Below are 19,462 nucleotides of genomic sequence, written 5' to 3' on the forward strand. Positions count from 1 at the left end.
GTCCTTGAGAACGTACCACTACCATAGGAATCTGAACGGGACGTACTGTCACACACATTTCTCAGTTCTTGGTATTTCCTTTGATCCTCAGTACTGTCAACTTCAACTTGGTCCACCTCCGTATTCACAGAAACACTTTGATCCTCCTCCTCAACTTCCTATAATACTGTCTCAGACTATCTCGGCTGCTGTTGTCCACTTGAAATGCTCTCGTTCTCCTCTACAACATTAAGTCCTACTGGTCTCTGAATTGAATTGTAGAGTCTAGTTTATCTACTTCCCTCTGTACACCACCGTTTATATTTAGATCCTCCTCCGATCGTTTGGTTGCTTCACATGTGTGATTCCTGTTACTTTGGTCACTACTAGAAGTCCTGTCCTTCTGACACTGTTTTTGTAATGCTTTCATATATCTCAAGGTCTCTAGTTGTTTGATTAATGTAAGATATTTGAGAATGTGCCTCAGCATCACTGCTATTGTCATCAGTATCACACTCCGAATGAAGACTGTCATGCTACGAGTAATTATATACAGCTGAGTCTGGGTCACAGTCACTTTAGATTTGAGTATGGCTTGAGCCATGGACTGTTGATTGTAAAAAATGTCCATGATCAAAAGTGTCAAGTTCATCAAAGGAAATGATGGTATATATGTTTTCTCTTATATTGCATCGTTATCATCTGAATCATGTATCAGTTGCTGTTGTGGTGGTTGCTGAGGTTGTTGTGATTGTTGTTATATTTTCTGAGGTTGTTGATATGCTTGTTGTATTTGGTGATGTTGTTGTTGTGCCTGTTGTATTTGCCGAGGTTGTTGTGCTTGTTTTGCAAGTTGCTGAGATTGCAACTGTTGTGGTATTTGCTGTGGGGTTGATTGATGTGATGCTGGTTGCTGCTGAAGTGGTTGTTGAGATTGTGACTGTTGTAGTTGTAAATCCAGTTTACTATTTTGAGGATATGCACCGAGTCTTTCCTGGCCAGTCGATGGTTAGGAACCGCTATATGACCAAAGAACTTCATCAGACACATAATGAACTGGGTTCAACCCCTGAACATTCTACGGTGGTGAACCGCTTGAAGTCTGGGTTGAAACATCAAGGAAATGTGGATAGGTTCAATCTGAACATCAGACGCTGGTGGTACAAAAAAACCCTGATACCATTGGGTAGCCATATGGTTGGGGAAACATGGATATGATACCCAAGCTTTTAAGGTGACAGACAATATGGCATAATTTGAGGCGAGTAGGATGGGAATTGATCCGTTTGTGGAGGCACTTCGTTATATGACATACCCACCCATATCTGTAGGATAGTTATACATGGCACTCATTTTGATTTCTCTATCTTCCCTCACTATTATTATATTCTACTAAACATATTCTTACAAGAAAACAAGAACAGTATTTAAATACTCTTTCAAAAAATATAAATTCGACTGAAAAAAAATGTTTCGCTGCTTTAGATTAAAAAAATTGGAACACTATAATGAAATATGTTATCAAAATAACAACAAAACAGTGTATAGCTTTATCTAGGAAAATCTAAACACTAAAGAATTGAAGGGAAAATAAATTATAATATTGATATTGATATAAACTATATAAGAAAGAAACAATTCAAAGAAAAATATTGAAAAGCTGTGCTTTGCTTTATCAAGGCAAAAGCTAAACACCAAAGGAATTGATAAGAAAGATAAAAAATAATCATAAATATCAATATGGGTAAGTCAAGAAAGAAAAAGACAATGAATCAAAATTGCAAAGTAAACTTCCTAAAGAAAGCAAAATGATATATGACAAGGAAAATATATGAGTATCTTTATTCTATTGAATAAGTTTGAAAACAAATAATCAACATTCAAAGAAAGAAAAAAATGCAATTAACATTAAACTGGTACAACGTAAGCAAACAAGTGTTTTCCTAAAACGTAAATTGATATTCACGTCACAGAAAACTGTGCTGTGCCAATTTGGCGCCAATAGTCGAGCGTGAAAAAATGACGCTCGACAAGACGACAAAAATATTTCACACAATGACAAAAATAGAAACTACGTTTCAAAAATAAACGATACCACAATTTATCGAGTTAACGTATTACGAAAGGCTCAAAACCGATACAAATGACAAAATTCAAATACCAGCAATAATATTCAATGAGAAGCGAAGTAAATTATCACCACGTGCTATTTGTCAACACGTATATAAGGGTAACAACTCTAATACAACAAACAGCAAAGTGGTTGAACTGCTAGAATTTCGTACATAATCGTTTCAATATTAATGCCCAATACCAGAAACTCACTTGCAAAATGGTTCGAATGTATGAATACATCGTGAGTATTCGCTATTAACTCTCAACACGACGAATTCAATATCGTTGGAATATCGTAAATACACGTTTAAATATTAAACGCTCAACAGGCTATTCCACAAAATGACAAAAAAATATACGGTGATAATATATCACCGCGTTTGCAAATATTGCAAAATAAATGTTCACCGGCGACCGCAATATGTGTAACCGAGATATTACATGATATAAGAACACAAGGCATATAAACAATGCCCTACCTTAATTCAACAGGGCTTCAACAAATGGCATGCAACTTGAATATCAGACATAACACTTAGGAACACATCATCATAGGTTTGGAGTAAATCGTCGACTGTTGGACAGGTAGGTAGAAAGGGCTGAGTGAACTGAAGCTCCAGGTCAAGGGTTAGGGATAGGACATACCAGGTTGAACGGTCATTTACAGGAGTACATACATATAAATAAATACGTTTCACTACAATATTATACAGTATATCCAACATTTTAAATTTATGCGCACTAACACCACTGTATACATGTTATGAAATTTATAGCATTGGGCCTATATATTATAATTTTAATAGGCCTAGTGGTTTGTGAATTAAATTTACGTAAGTCTGAAAATTAACAGGGGAGCGGGGGTTACATGTACCATGGATACTTAAACTATGAATATTATTTAAAAGATAATTAAAACGTAAGGAATTTTTGCCTTTGTAATATACTTTTACTTGTATATTTCTAAACATATTTTCACTTTACCCTGTTTTTGGCTACATCTGACAAGTCTTTGTTTCCACCGTCTGTCATTACTGATGCTCAAGCGCGTGAGGTATTCCGGAATCGGAAACGATAATAGTCTCTCTTTAGATACTACATAAATAAACCACGTGAAGCCTTGCAATCACTACCTTAAGCATGAAAAACTGCAGTATATGATAAATATAATATTGCATGCCAAAATCAAATCTTTTCATATAAGCCTCGGGCCTCATATCAACTCTTGGGCTGATATTGGGGCCATGTAGGCTGATCTGACATGTGATTTGGATTTTAGCATATGTTATTCTCTCTTTATAGCATTGTCAAACTATGTTTAAAAATATCTCACGATCTATGTAGAACAGTACCAAAGGTTTACACCCCTGTAAGAATATTCCATTTACTTCTCTGTATGTTGATGTCATGCAAAATTCTTACGGTTAAAAGGATTTTAGTCGTTTTCAACATCATTTTCAACTTAATTTGGGTTTTAACGTATACATAGCATTCTGTATCTTTGGATTTAAAACATAGCAATACAATTTGATTACAATGAAATATCTGGTATCCATGGTAATTAATTTTGATTAATGGATAGAATGTTGAATGTAATGTCATGCTCATGTAGGAAGACAGTAACTGCATCCCATATCAAGCTTTGAAAAATCCACGAGATATATTGATTTTCTGTAGATGGGTTTTTACATGTTAACTTCATTTAAAACGGTAAAAGATATATGACTAGTTGTGGTAGCTGAATGGTAGAGCTTTCGCATTGTGGCTCTTAGGAGGTTGTAAGTTTCGAGTTCTGCTGTACTTCACCTACAGCTGGTGATGTCTCAATACGAGTGAAACATTTACGACGGGACCTGTTAAAACAGAAAAAAAATATCTTGCAATTTGATTGGGGGATGTTGAAATGTTAATGACAAATATTATCAGCTTAACGTTTCATACACAATGTGCAGATGTAAAACAGTAATAAAATATCATAAATATGAATTAAATAGACACACCGCCTGCTGCCCCACAACTCACAGCTGCTGAACCTACGTCAGTGGATGAAGGACAGTCCGTTACATTACGGTGTACCTTGTCTACGCTGGGTAACCCTCACATCACGTGGAGCTGGGTGTGTGGATATGACACACTGACCACTGGAGTGACCAATACAGGGATCCAGTCCGTGCTGATATTGACAGCCAACAGAAAGTACAACCAGAGAACGTGTCAGTGTAGAGCCACAAGTCCCAGACCGTCATTGTCGTATGACAGGACGTCAGCAACACAGACCATCACTGTCTACTGTAAGTAAAGTTCTAAGCGTTTATACCCACATGAAGACACAGAGATTTAAAGTTTCATTTAATTGTAAACATATTTCATTTACATTTTAGTATTATGAAATGCTATACCTTGAATTGAAGTTCATTTTGTGGAAAATATTTTGACCTTAGCTCTCATGCAGAATGGCTTGAACCAGTCCTAAAATGCGTCTGCCAACTGAATTCCAAGTGTTGATTGTTGACTATTTCCTTTAAATTCATTGTTTACTTTTACTGATTGAAAAACTATTTTAAAAGAGTGTTTTAAGGATGTACCACTCTAGATATGGACTAAATCGAAATCATTTGCACTTTCTTCACTTTGAGGTGTTCATACGGTACAACGTAAAGCAAAAAAAAAAAAAAAAAAAAAAAAAAACCGGTTGAATTTAAAACTTTTTATTTCTAATGTTTAATACAGCTGAAAGTTGAATTTAAAAATGATCATGATAAAATAAAATAATGATGAGAACTTTGACATTCATGATTGTCAAATGTGATCTACGATCTGACATGGTCATGGAAATTGAATATTGTGAGTTTTATTCCAATAGCTACGAAAACCTCATGTAAAACATCTGAAAGTAGCCGGCATTGAATGTTTTTTTTTTAAATGGTCAAGAAGCAATATATATGGTCAATGACTGATCTTGTTATAACTTATGTTGTTCGTTTGCCGCTGACATCTATGTTCAATAAAGTATCCAAATAGGAAGCTGATTGGAATATTTAGATATGATGAAAACGAACAAGATGTGTTCGTGAAACAATGGTGTGCCCATATGACGGCGAAGTTGATAATGGTCAATGTTAAAGTATTTTTCAAAACGTATTTGAAACTCAAAGGTCAAGAGTACGAGGTGAACATTTTAGTTCTCAATGAAAGTTCTTGTCACAAGGTATACGGTTATGAAATATAAAAGACACCAAAATCCAGTTAAAAGTTATGGTCGGTCTTTGGTTTTTGCGGATAAACAAAACTATATGCCCCCGAATATCACAGTTATATAATCGATGTTATGTCATCTTTTTACTGAAGTGATAAACATCGACACACATCGAAACCCCAGAACAATCTAGGTCACAGGTGTCAATCAAATACAAATAATATACAACACAATCAATTATATATATTGAGAAATGTTGACAAGGGCACTGACTTCAATATTGTCCGACAGCATTTGCCCAAATGACAGGTTTTATTGGCAAAGTAGGTCGTTATAATGACCGCAGAAATCGCGAAATGCTGGCTTCAAACGGGAATTTTGAAACACCTGTAATATCGACTATTTTCATATGTTGCAAATCGTCAAAACAAACTACCTTTTCCCATGATGCATCAAAATTCACAGAAGTTATCAAGGCCATTCATAGTGTGCTATAATCAGACGAACGATTCCAAAATCCTGAAATTTTTTTTCTCAGCACCTCTTAGAACTAAATGATTTTCGATTTCGAGATAAATGTTATCTTACTTAAGGGGACTGCCCCGTGACTCCATCATTTTTAGAAGAACTCAAATAATGTTGATGTATATTGTTTTCATGATGCTTTCATCGACAATCACTTTTATTTCATTATCTAGAAATCTAAAATTCCTTTCAGATAACAACGTCATCACATCACACATGAGTGCAGAATATGTCACCAGTGAACACGGACGACTTAAGATAAAATGTGATATGGATGGAAATCCGTTATCTACTATCACTTGGCTGTTTGTTCCAAACAACACTGTTGTAAAGAGAGACTCTAGTGTAAACAGTAGCTCACTTGACATTACATCATCAAACTGCCAAGATCACGGGGATTACAGTGTTACAGCTGTGAATGGAAAGGGTCCAGCTGCTGTCAGAACAATCCATGTAACGGTTAGATGTACGTTTTCTTTTATTACGGACCAATGTTTAACTTATGGCAGGGGGCAATGGAATTAAAAACAGGCTCCATAGCCATTGCTTGGCCTTAAAATCTTTTTTTAAACTTAAGATTCTTAATCTTTATTAAAATTCCAAGAGATGGGAGGCGGCTTGCCGAGCATCTCTTCATAATTAGAAAAGTTGTTAAGGAACGTTTGAGAAAACCGGACATTAACAGACATGTTATGGAACCTGTTACGTCCATTATACCCATGCAGTTTATTTCTTCATTTTGTTACCGCCTTTCTTTCAACTGGTATTTAAAAGTCAGCTGATTCAAACCATGCCAGTGAAACCGTAAAAGAACAACTGCGCTAGAATTATGTAGCAAACTCAATACTGATAGGAACACAGTTATTTCAATTAATTGATTCGTTCATTTGTATTATTTGATACTTTTTATGCTTATGGTTGGTGGAACTTCATACAGTTGTCTATACCTCTCAAGTCAGTAAATCAATCGAAACAGGCATGATACGTCTTGTAGAACAAATCCATTTGGAAAAGCATAATTCCCCCTTTGTACATACTGCATAGATATTATTTCTAAGCAATTCAAATTACCCGAGATTTTTTCCGATCGTGTGTTTATTTATCGAACAGGTAAACCCCGACTGCATTACATTGATTCCCAAACTCCGGACAACATTGTCATAGGATACTGCGACTCTCTTAAAATTCTCGTGAAAATTTTATTATACCCACCATCGAATCTAACGCAATGGACTTTCATAGGAAAAAACAATTTGAGTAGGGTCATTCAGAATAATACAGATGGCTACAGAATAGCAGACGCCAGGGGTGAAAATGAACAAAACATCACTCTACACAAAATTAGGATCAATACTGAAGACTTTGGAAATTACATCATAATGGTTCAGAATGATGTTGGTACTTTCTACGGGAGCTATCAAGTGGACACAGCAAGTAAGTCAATTCAAACAGTATGATATGGAATTTATGTAATTAATCCTTATTTTTAGTCACTCAAATGCCGTATTGCTGCATGTTTTGTCCGTTGAATAATTTTAGCTTCTTCTGGAATGGCTGAATCAATTAAAAAACTTTAGCATGTAACATCGATGCATATAGGTCAAGGAACACTAAATAGAATTTGATTGGTGAGGCTAAAGTCATCATCTGAGTCACTGAAATGGCGTATTGTAGTATGTTTTGTCCGTCCTTGTGCGCCGGTGTTATAGAGTAAGACCCCCCCCCCCCCCATGGTGAGGCTTCCCCCCAGAGTCAGCCTTCCCCCCGCGGAAGTCTGGCTCTAAAGTGAGCCTTTCCCCTGCTCTTGCTCTAGAATGAGCCTTCCCCCCGGAAGTCATGCTCTAGAGTGAGCCTTCCCCCCTCTAGTCTCGCTCTAGTGAGCCTTCCCCCAGCAGACTTGCTCTAGAATAAACCTTACCCCCAGGGGGAAGACTCACTCTAGAGCCATAACACTTTCTTACCTACCTACATCTCTACCTACCTACCTGAAATTGTACAAGTTTAAAAGCATAACCGATATTTGTAGGCAGATGAGAAGAAACATAAATTCGGAATTTCCTCATTTCATTTTTCAAATTTCTAAAACTCACCAAGGAATAGGTATTATGTGGGTCAAAGTTCAAGGTCTATGGGTCAAACAAAATGACTTATTAATTCCAATGTGTTTTATTCACCATTTTCTTTTCTTGCGTTTAATGAACGGCTTAAGCAAAATCATTTAATGTCTTGCTGAAAAAGGTCTTGGTATCCAAACAATCTCCATAAAGTGATAGTAGTTTACCAGGAATAAATGAAGAGGGAAGTCCTGCTAGGGGGGAAGTCTGACTCTACAACTAGTGATAGAGTAGGTCTTCCCAAGGGGAAGGCTGGCTCTATAGTGAGACTTCCCCGGGGGTTCTCCTGCTCCAGAGTGAGTCTTCTCCCAGGGGGAAGGCTCACTTTAGAGCCAGGCTTCCAGGGGAAAGTCTTATTATGGGGGAAGGCTCACTCTAGAGCCAGGCTTCCGGGGGAAAGTCTTATTATGGGGGAAGGCTCACTCTACAACACCGGCAGTATACGTCAAACAGGATGCAAAATCATGCACTTAGTTTTGTGTACATCATAATTTAAAAAAAATCTAATTTGATAAATCAAAGTCTCAGGGGTCTCAGAGTCGACTCATTCACGATTTCCAACAAGGGACGCTATATATAACACCATCTTACGGGATTTAAATTTCTTAAACTTTAAGGTGTAGTAAAGCAAAATGTACATGTATAAGTATTATGCTTAACTAGATAGCTATGGAATTTCAAGGTCACAAACTTGGAACACGATACATCGGCTTGGGGAATTTACCCATAAAAGCTTCAAAAGTTTAAACATAAAGTCCAAGATCAAAGGTCACTATCCAAGGTACCCAGCACATCTGTATGAGATGATCACTTATCGGTGCATGTCAAATATCAAAAGTCCACCAGAAAAGTAAAAAAAAACAACCCAGCACAGACATAATTTGTAGCAGGAATCGATACAAATTATTCTATTGAAGTGTTTAAATATCTTGATCGCCTCTTCCTCTGTCTTGTTTTCATGAAGTATTCTTGCAAAAATGTACCACGCAAGTATTTAAATGATGTTAACTCCTTACCTGTAGTTGTTTATTTATTTACAAAAAGCAAATGTAGAATTCATTAATTCTTTTCAGATGCATTTTTGTCAGACTTCCATTAAAATATTAATTCAAGGATCACCATATCATTTTTTCACGGAAAGCTAAATACAATATATCAAGTAATACAAAGTCCTTACTCATATAACTCTCCTTATATTCATGCGCGATTAAGATATTTTTTCGATAGACTTTATAAGTTTTTCACTATTATTGGTTGGCTTAAATTTGAAGATATCATACATAACTTAATTGACCATGTATATATATATATATATATATATATATATATATATATATATATATATATATATATAATTCAATAAAAAAAGCAGGAAAATCTACAGTTGCAAAATATATTTAAATCACTAGCGCTTTCTGGATTTTAACATCCATCCTCAGGTGAATACAAATTTTAAATAATTAATACAAAGTTGTTTATCTTAGAGACGTCTATTGTGACGTCATGACGTCATGATAGTCTTTGCGAGGAGGGAATAGATACATGACGTCATAATACAAAAGTTCGGGAAAGGTGACTTGGATAATTTTCTTTAGCAATAGTTTGGTCGTAGTTTTAGATCCATAGGTTCACTAGTAGTTATGTATGTTTGATTTTGTTCTTTTTATTTTAATGTAAATGATAACATGTCATGCAAGTCGAAAAACTTACTATACTGCATTATTTGCAACGGGTGTGGCGAGGAATATATTGGACAAACCGGATCACAACTAACAGCGAGGATGCGTGTCCATCGCCAACAAATTAACGATCCCAGTACAAGAAATACTCCATGCAGCGAACACTTTGACACCTGTGCTAGAGGCAACTACAGCGTATTTCCATTTTATAAACTTAGAACAGAATCAACGTCCATGAGACTTGCTAAAGAAAATTATTTCATTAAACTGTTTTCTCCTAAACTAAACAAACTTTAATCAATGCATATATGAAAAATTCTGATTGTTAAACCTCTTAATTCATCAACTTTTATCATGTAAATGTTCATGCTTATTTTGTCCAAGTCACCTTTCCCGAACTTTTGTATTATGACGTCATGTATCTATTGCCTCCTCGCAAAGACTATCATGACGTAATGACGTCACAATAGACGTCTCTAAGATAAACAACTTTGTATTCATTATTTAAAATTTGTATTCACCTGAGGATGGATGTTAAAATCCAGAAAACGCTAGTGATTTAAATATATTTTGCAACTGTAGATTTTCCTGCTTTTTTTATTGAATTATTTTGACTGTGTGATATCAACTCTTTCTATTTGGATTATATATATATATATATATATATATATATATATATATATATATATATATACAGTATGAAATAATATATAAAGTCTCTTTTTTGGAAGTAAAATATAGAAAAAACTCCAAACACTTTGTTGAAATATTTCGACCGTGTTACCGGTCTTCTTTAGTCGTGTTTATCTCTCATAGGAACGTAACGCACGACTACATACGCGAAAGTAATATGACGTCACAGTAAGTATTATAAACGTCAAAGTTGATATTACGCGAAAAACATTTGAGAAAGGTAAGAGTCTAATAATAAAATGAACAATACTCACCCGACCTCGTGGACACATCCTAAAATATGACTATGCGTACAATTAGATATTTGGTATTAGTAATGTAACAGAAGTTTAGAAATGTTTTGTTCACAACGCAGTCAACTACTGGCCTAAGTGAATACAAACAAGAAATATTACAGTAAGTAGTTAATCATAAATACATCAATATTGTTATAATCAGTTATTATAACACGTTCTTTGCATACAAGTCTTACAATACATTAATTATTAAAGACAAAAAATGTTCCCGTTTGTTTATTCCGTGTGGTACATAAGTATTTAAATTTTCTCTAAAGCGACGATAAATGCCATCTTTGTAAAGTTGTTTAATTCCTATTATAGAATAATCGTCAATACTATGAGAATCCGTATAGAAATGAATAGCAACAGGGTCATCAGTTTCTCGTCTAATAAATGACAAATTCAAAACATGCCTTTGGTATAAAGTTACCCCAGTTTTTCCCACATATACAATTTTGTTGCATGTTTTGCAAAACAGTCCATGAACTACATTGCTGGATTTACAATTGCTATAATTTTTGATATGATATTTGTTACCGTTGCAGTCCTCAAATTGATTGGTTTTAATGACATAATGACATAAAGTACAATTTTCTTTATTTCCTTCCGCTGAATTTGATATTTTTCTTCTATGGAACAAATTCTACGCGCACGGAGCCCAAGTCCAAAGGGAATGGATTTTTTTTGTAGATTCGGGGTGGCTAGAGGTTTTATTAAGATACATATGTTTATCAGTGGGTTTGCAGTATAATGCAGTACAAAGGATTCCGTCTGTTATTGAGATTGTTACATCAAGGAAATCGATTTTGGTGTTTGATAGACGTAAGTCAAACTGAATTTTTTTGGACGTATTTCATTCGCGGTTTTATGGAATTGTTTAAGTTCTTTTTCTGTACCCGTCCAGATGTCAAAAATATCATCAATATAACGTACATAAAATAATGGTAATTGTTTTGATTTTTCGAGAATAATCTGTTAACATCCCCCATGTAAACACAAGCGTAGTTTCGCCTAAGTTTTGATCCAATCGCGGTCCCTTCAGTCTGCATGTAATGTTTGTTATTGAAACTAAAATTATTATTGTCAAGAACAGCATCCAGCAATTTTAGTATACGTTCCGTGTCTACCTCTTCTTCATGATGCTCTTGTAATGCTATTTTAATGATATCGCGAGCATGTTTCCTAGGTATACTGGGATAAAGTGCTTTCACATCCATACAGAATAAAATAGAAAAATCTGGTAATGGTTGCATTACACTTGAAAGTTTTAAAAAAAAATCTGTAATATCCTGGACATAGCTACCAAGGGATCTATTTGCATTCTCAAGTTGCGACTCAACGTTTTCGGTTATCTTTTCTGTCGGGTGTTGTCGTCCATTTACTATAGTCCTGAGTGGATTGTTATTTTTGTGTATTTTGGGGTTAGCTTGGATTTTTCCTGATGTTGCTTCGGTGGGTAGTAGATAATGTCTTAACTCAGACGAAATGGATCTTTTTTTAAAATACATTTCATTAACTAATTCCTTTATATTGTTGGTAATTTGTTTGCTTTTATCGCACTCTAATGCGCTCTAAGATGCGCTGTTCAGCATTTCATTCTCTATTTGGTCAACGTATTTATCCGTATCTATAACCACTATCCCAGATCCCTTGTCTGCAGGTCTTATTACTATATTTTGATACGTCAGTAGTTCTTTCATAGCCCTTTCTTCGGCGCGTGTAATATTACTAAAAAATTCTACTTAAACCTCTCATAACGTCTTCTTTGACTTATCTAATGTATTCATTTATCTCTTCCTTCCTCTGGTGTCCAATTCTTTTTCAAATTATTATTTTTTAAATTTTCATCATTATTGAAAGAAGATTTATTCTTTGACTCTGTCAAACAAATATCCACTGAGACGCATCTTACTCCTCCTAGGCACCTGATCCTACCTCAGGTATATCTAGGGGTCAGTGTTTTTCCAGCTATTTTATTTTGTATTCCTTAGAGGAGTTTTGAGATTGATCATTGTTCGGTACCTTCACCTTTCATAATAAAACCAGAGTAGCTATATTTTAGTAGCATGAAGTTCGAGTTCATACATTTAGTGAGTATGGATGTTGGATAGAGGACTTACGGCGGATGGGACCGTGCACGATCAACAGTGAATGTTGATTTCGTTCCTCCTAGGCACCTGATCCCAACTCTGGTGTATCCAGGGGTCCATGTTTGCCTTACTTTTAATCTGGCATTCTTTATCGGAATTATAAGATTGATCACTGTTTGTTATCTTCACTTTTCAAGTATCTTTCAAATATAAGGTTAGCTGGATATCTAACCAGTAGTAAACTAATTGATTGCTTATTTCAACTTGAAAGGTGAAGATTTTCAATGTGTTTTACGCATTACTCATAGGCATATATACAGTGCACATAACTGATATGTATTCCTTATAGGAGTAATGAGATTGATCACTGTTCATTATCTTCACCTTTCATTATAAAGGGATGCTTACTTCTCCTAGGCGCCTTATCCCATCTCTGGTATGTTGTGTCCATCGGTCCGTGTTTGCCAAACTCTATATTTTGTATTGCTTGTACATATATATTCTGGTGCATCAAATTTGGTACCGTATAAGTTTTACATTATGACCCCTGGGTCGAGGTCTCTGCTGGTGGACTGTTAGTCCCCGAGGGTCTCTACAGCCCAGTAGCTAAGTACTTCGTTACTAGCTTGAAAATGCGGATGTATATCTAATTGCTGTTATAAAATTTAGAAATTCATTTCAAAATTAAGGATTATCTCCCTCACGCATAGCTCTTATCCTTAGACGAATTTGACTCCACTTTTTTGGCACACTGTTTTTCCATATAATAGCTTTAAAACTTCATTGTTATTTCGGATTTCAAACATTTCGGTTGAGCATCACTGAAGAGACATTATTTGTCGAAATGCGCATCTGGTGCATCAAATTTGGTACCGTATAAGTTTTACATTATATTAGTTATAAGAGTAATCACTATTCGTTATCTTCACCTTACACAGGGCAACGAGACAAACGTATAGACATTGTATTGTGCTATTGTATGTTTTCTACAACATTGCGTTTGATACTTAATCTTGAACTAGAATTCTGGACGTTAGATTTCTTTATTTCCACAAATCATATATTATTACCAGTACTATATTAATTTCAGCACCACCAGTGATACCTTCCAATGTTACGCTGGACTGTGGCAATCCCTCTTCTATAACGATATCGTGGATTTCTAACTTTAATGGTGGAGATAGTCAGACTTTTAAGATTTCCTATTCCACTGTTGGGAATTCTACCTATAAAGATCTAGATACCATCAGTGACAAAGGATATGGCAGACGTCACAGTTACACTCCCAGTATTGATTTACGGAGGAGAGTTTGGTTTACAGTTACTGCCTCCAACATGTTTGGAAAATCTAGATCAGATGCTCTATATTGCACTGTTGCAAGTAAGCTTTTTCGCTATATAGTCTTTATTGATAAGTTTACATTAATTTTATTTCGAGGTTACAAGGAAAGTTCAAATAAGCATGATGAGAGAGTTCGTAAGGTTGGCTACGGCGATCGGATCAAATCAAGGATATTCAAAGTACATGTAGGTTGTGACTACTCCTTGGCCAAGTATGCGAGTTACGGGTCGTTCATATGGAATTTTACAATCCAAGATGGCGTGTCACGGGAAGAATTGGTGAAACCTCCGTAGTACGTCGATATAACTATTGCTGAATGAATTTCCTTTCATCTACAGCTGCTGACGTCTTATTATGAGTGACATATTCGCAAATGGGAGGCAATTAACTGCTTCTTTAGTATATGGTATGTTGGGATGTATCCTTAGTGTTCTATTTTATTTGTATGAAATGCTCAGGACCTTTTTGTTGGACATTCATTGTCATGTAATGGCATACCTATTTCTTTAAAACTCAGCGGCGATGTTTCTGAAACACGCCCACCTACACCAAAAAGCATGTGGTTCTTGTTGACGTGTAAAGTGTATAACATATAGAGTGAAAACAAACAAAACAATGATCTACATACACAACACAACATATTTTGAGAGAGAGAGAGAGAGAGAGAGAGAGAGAGAGAGAGAGAGAAAGAAAGAGAGTAATGCTAAAGTATTCCGTGTTGATGTGAAAGCATTCTATATTATTCCCTGATGTTTCTGTCAGTGCTTGCGTTATTGTGAATTTTAAGTTTACTTGTAAAGCGGCAAATATTTTGATTCTGACAACGGTTTAAGTTTACAAAAAGAAAACGGTTTTCCACTGGGTTAAAATTTAGCGATTGCACCAACAAGAATCCATATGCAATGCTTTGCTGTCCAAAATACTGAGCGAGGGCTCTTTTAAAGTGGATAAATGAAGTTGTATCTTTAAAATCACGATGCATTGTTGTCACTTGTTATTCCACAGAAATAGTCGATTGATTGATTGATTGTATCTTGCTTAACGTCTCACTCGAGAATCGTGACATTAACACCTAATGCCAAGCATTTGGCGATGGAACTGTCACTATCTGTTTTTAACGACTTAGGTCTGTCGCGGTCGGGAATCGAACCCCGGCCTTCCGCATGCGGGGCGAACACTCTAACCTCTCGGCCACCGCGGAAATGGTCGAGTCATAATTCCAAAATTAACGTTCATAAGAAGACCTTAAACCTTTCATATAATAGATTGATTGAGTGAATATTGTTTAACGAGAATATTTCACTCATATGGAGACGTTACCACTGCCGGTGTTGTAGTGTGAGCCTTCCCCCATAATGAGACTTTCCCCCGGAAGCCTGGCTCTAGAGTGAGCCTTCCCCTTGGGGAAGACTCACTCTAGAGCGGTAGAACCCCCGGGGAAGTATCACTCTAGAGCCAGACTGCTTCGTGGGAAGACCTAGTCTATCACTAGTGGTAGAGTCAGACTTCCCCCATAGCAGGACCCCCCTTCATTTATTCCTGGTAAACTACTATCACTTTATGGATATTGTTTAGATACCAATACCAAGGTAGGTAGGTAATTCCCTGTCCGATAAATTATTATTTATTTCATAGTTTGCGCAGAAGGGGATGAAAGCAGGGGTGTCCCTTTAGAACGAGACTTCAAAAGTGTGGTATGTCTCTAGAGTGAGCCATCTCCCTGGGGTAAGGTTTATTCTAGAGCAAGTCTGCTGGGGGAAGGCTCATTCTAGAGCCAGACTTCCGGGGGAAGTCTGGCTCTATAGCACCGGTGAAAGGCTGCAAAATTTAGGCCTATGCTCGGCGCTTATGACCTTTGAGCAGGGACGGATCCTTATCGTGCCACATCTGCTGTAACACGGGACCTCGGTTATTGCAGTGTCATCCAAAGAACCGTCACATTTAGTCGCCTTCTACGACAAGCAAGGGGAACTGAGGACCTATTCTAACCCGGATTCCCACGGGACAATGCAATAGAAAAACAGTTGACAATTCAATTCGTCTGATTTTAGTTCTAAGTAATTTGATGTGATCATCATGTGAAAAGGCACACTCATTCATTCTTTTGAGATAGTGTTGGGTGTGGGTGTGAGTGTGCGATGGAAATAATCTTAATTTTCAACGTTCATATACATATCAGTGTATATACGCCTTGAAAATGAAGAGTGTTGGATTTTATAAACACGAAACACCATTACTATGTAAATGCTTAGGATAACCCCTTTATAATTGCAATTATTTTGTCGTTAGAATTCCCAGAATTACAGGAGAGCGTAGGGAATCAGACCGGAGCAGCTGTTGGGAGTGTCGTTGGGATCGTGGCCCTCATCATCATTATCCTAGTCCTTGTAATCTTTCTCCGCAGGCGTTATACATTCATAATAAGTAAGTATACCTATTTTAATCTGGTAGTAAATAATTTAGAGAGTTATGATGAAAATGCTCGTAAACGAATATGCACAATTACGTCAAAGACTAGACTATTTGACATCATAGACAGGGGCTTCTTCAATAAAATAGAAAAAGACCTTTGGTGATCAACCCTTCCAACAGTCTGTTGGAATTCCCATGGGCACGCATTGTGCTCCTGTTTTATTTCACCTGTTTTAAGATTCTTATAAGGCATTATTTATTCAAACCTTCTACTTGAGAGGAAAACATTCTCTTGCTGTGGCCTTATTTTGGACTCTTTAAGGGTTGTAACACCTCTTTTGGGATGGAGAAATGTATTTGCTCACAGGTGCACTTTAATTAACAACCCATCTCATATCTAATAAATTCTGGATCCGCCTCGCTCTGGGACATACTTAGGAATGAACTAGGCTATATGCCAGTCTTAAACCATTTTCTTTATGTTTCGCAAATTCTGTAGTCGTTATAATGATTTAATTCGCCAAAAATATCTATCATTGGGTCAAATTGTGGCTTATGTGTTTCATACCGCTTGTTAGGCCGCCCCTGCACACTGATTTTAACTACGGATTACTCTGTTTGTCTGATCAAGATATAGGGCTCACGGCAGGTGTGACCGGTCGGGCCGACAGGGGATGTTTACTTCTCTTAGGTACCTGATGCCATCGTGTTTGCCCAACTCTCTATTTTGTATTTTTTATAGGAGTTATGGGATTGATCACTGTTCGTTATCTTCACCTTTCATTGATATCTATTATATACGTTTTGCGAAAACGTTCAGAAACTAGAAATAATATATCGGTAAAATTTGCTTAAAGTCATTCTTTCATGAATTTACAGAAAAATATGAAAGTTGCCGCGCAAAAATATGATTTTTTTAAAACTTTGCCAAAGAAAGACAACGTAACGAAATATATGCATAGAAAGAGTTCACGAATTACATATATGTATGTTCAATCTAATATAATCAAAAAGTCATTAAATGATTAATCATCGATCGCATCCATATTTGTATAAAATTCTGATTTTGTTTTTCTTGCAGAATTGGAGAGAAAAAACACGTAAGTTCCACCGGCATATTATTACAATCATTGATCACTAATAGTCCAACTTGATTTGAATTTTTTTTTAGCTGGTATACCCAATTTCAACCAACTCAGGCGTACGAGAATTGGAACATACACAATTTCTAATGTCGATGAATAGCACGACATCATTTCGAAAAGCTATCATATACATGTATATCATTATTTTATTATTATTATTATTATAATTAAAATTGATAAAGCTCACAATTATACAAAACAAAAATGCAATTAATGGCGCTCTACATGCAAATTTGAATCAAAACATACACAAGTATAAGACATTACAATTGACTAGTTATTAACATAGCAATGTCCATGAAGGAATAATAAGTTAGTTGAAAGCACTAATATAATAAAAAGATAAAGATATCACAATCGCTGATTGTCGTAATGTGTGTAGGTAGTTCATTCTACACGGTAGATCCTGATATGGCATATGACCTTGAAGCCAATGGTTTGCGTTTGACGGCAGGGACATTTAGTGTTTTAACGTCATTGTTTGGGGAGTAAATGTTGTATGACGATGTTCGAATGCTCAGCATTTCTCTGAAGTATGCTTGGCTTTCTCTATCATTGATACACTTAAATCAACACATGCAGCATTAAACTTGATCCACAAATGAACATGTAACCAGTGTAAATGATTTAAAGGCTGTGCAGAACTGTCTGCTGACTTCCACTTTAGCACAAGTTTTGGCGCACGATTTTGTAAGAACTGCAGCCTTTTGATGGTACATTTGGGCAATCCGTATAGTACACTGTTGGTATAATCCAAATGGGTAATGACTAACGATTATACTAACTGCTTGCTCGAGTCATCAGTAAGATATTGACGAATGTGTTAATGTAATATAAATTTAAGGAAATTGTTTTACATTTTCAGTTGCAAATTTCTTAAAGGTTAAATGTTTGTCTAAATACCATCCTAGATACTTGATGCACGAAGACGTATTTACATTTTCAACAATCACATTTATTGATTTGGTAGAAGACACTGATAACATTTGTTGACTTCAAAATAGAATAATTTTCGTTTTATTTTTAAGTCATGCAGTTGTTGATATCTACCAAAACTGTCTTCAAATTTTTATAATAATAATAATGATAATAATAAATTTGTTTTGTAAAGCGTAAAATCCATTTTGCTCTAATCGCTATTTACATAGCAAGAAAATAAGTAGTATAAGAACAAATGACTAGTAGGTGAAGATAAAGAGTCCGTTATGATTGGACAACATAATAATTTTGACTTAGAGTTTATCTGCACAGATTAGTTGTAATTAATCGCATACAGATGAGTCTTTAGTTAAGATTTAAAGATACAGAGACTAGCAGCAGTTCTGATATCATATGTAGAGCATTCCACAGTTTAGGGCCAGCCACACTAAAAGCTCCAGTTTGAATCACAGATGAGGTGGTAATTGGCACTTGTAGTTGGCTCTGATCACTGGAACGCAAATTTCCGGAGGAAGAATAGGGTGTTATGAGTTCCTGCAGATAGGATGGAGCCATGTTGTTGACTGTTTTGTACACTAACACCAATCTTGAAGATGACTCTTTGCTGAACTGGCAGCTAATGGAGGGAGCGTAATACTGGTGTAATGCTGTCATGTTTGAGGGCGCCTGAGATGATTCTGGCTGCATCGTTTTGGATGGATTGGAGCCGCTGGATCTGCTTTGATGGTAAACCATAGTAGAGAGAGTTACAATAGTACAGCTTTATTGTTATGAAGGCATGGACAACACATCCCTGCGATTCCCCGTCCAGATGTCTCCTTAGCTGGCTTAGGTTCTTAAGGTGTATGAAGGCACCTCTGCTCACTGATGATATGTGTGCCTCCATGGTCATGTGACAGTCAATGGTTACACCAACGCCCTTGGCCTTAGTAACAGGAGTGATAAAGTCGTATCC

General features: G+C 36.1%; 1 protein-coding gene across 1 annotated transcript; it reads left to right on the forward strand.

Moving 5' to 3' along the window:
- Positions 1-759: 759 nt before the first annotated feature.
- On the forward strand, positions 760-19,037 carry LOC130048664 (hemicentin-1-like). The gene is made up of 7 exons (XM_056145677.1): positions 760-1,165; positions 4,089-4,385; positions 6,009-6,281; positions 6,926-7,249; positions 13,760-14,050; positions 16,301-16,435; positions 18,985-19,037. The coding sequence occupies exons 1-7, from the start codon at positions 760-762 to the stop codon at positions 19,035-19,037; spliced, it is 1,779 nt and encodes a 592-aa protein (XP_056001652.1).
- Positions 19,038-19,462: the final 425 nt, after the last annotated feature.

Source organism: Ostrea edulis, chromosome 1 (assembly GCF_947568905.1).
Source record: "Ostrea edulis chromosome 1, xbOstEdul1.1, whole genome shotgun sequence".
NCBI classification, from domain to species: Eukaryota; Metazoa; Mollusca; class Bivalvia; order Ostreida; family Ostreidae; genus Ostrea; species Ostrea edulis.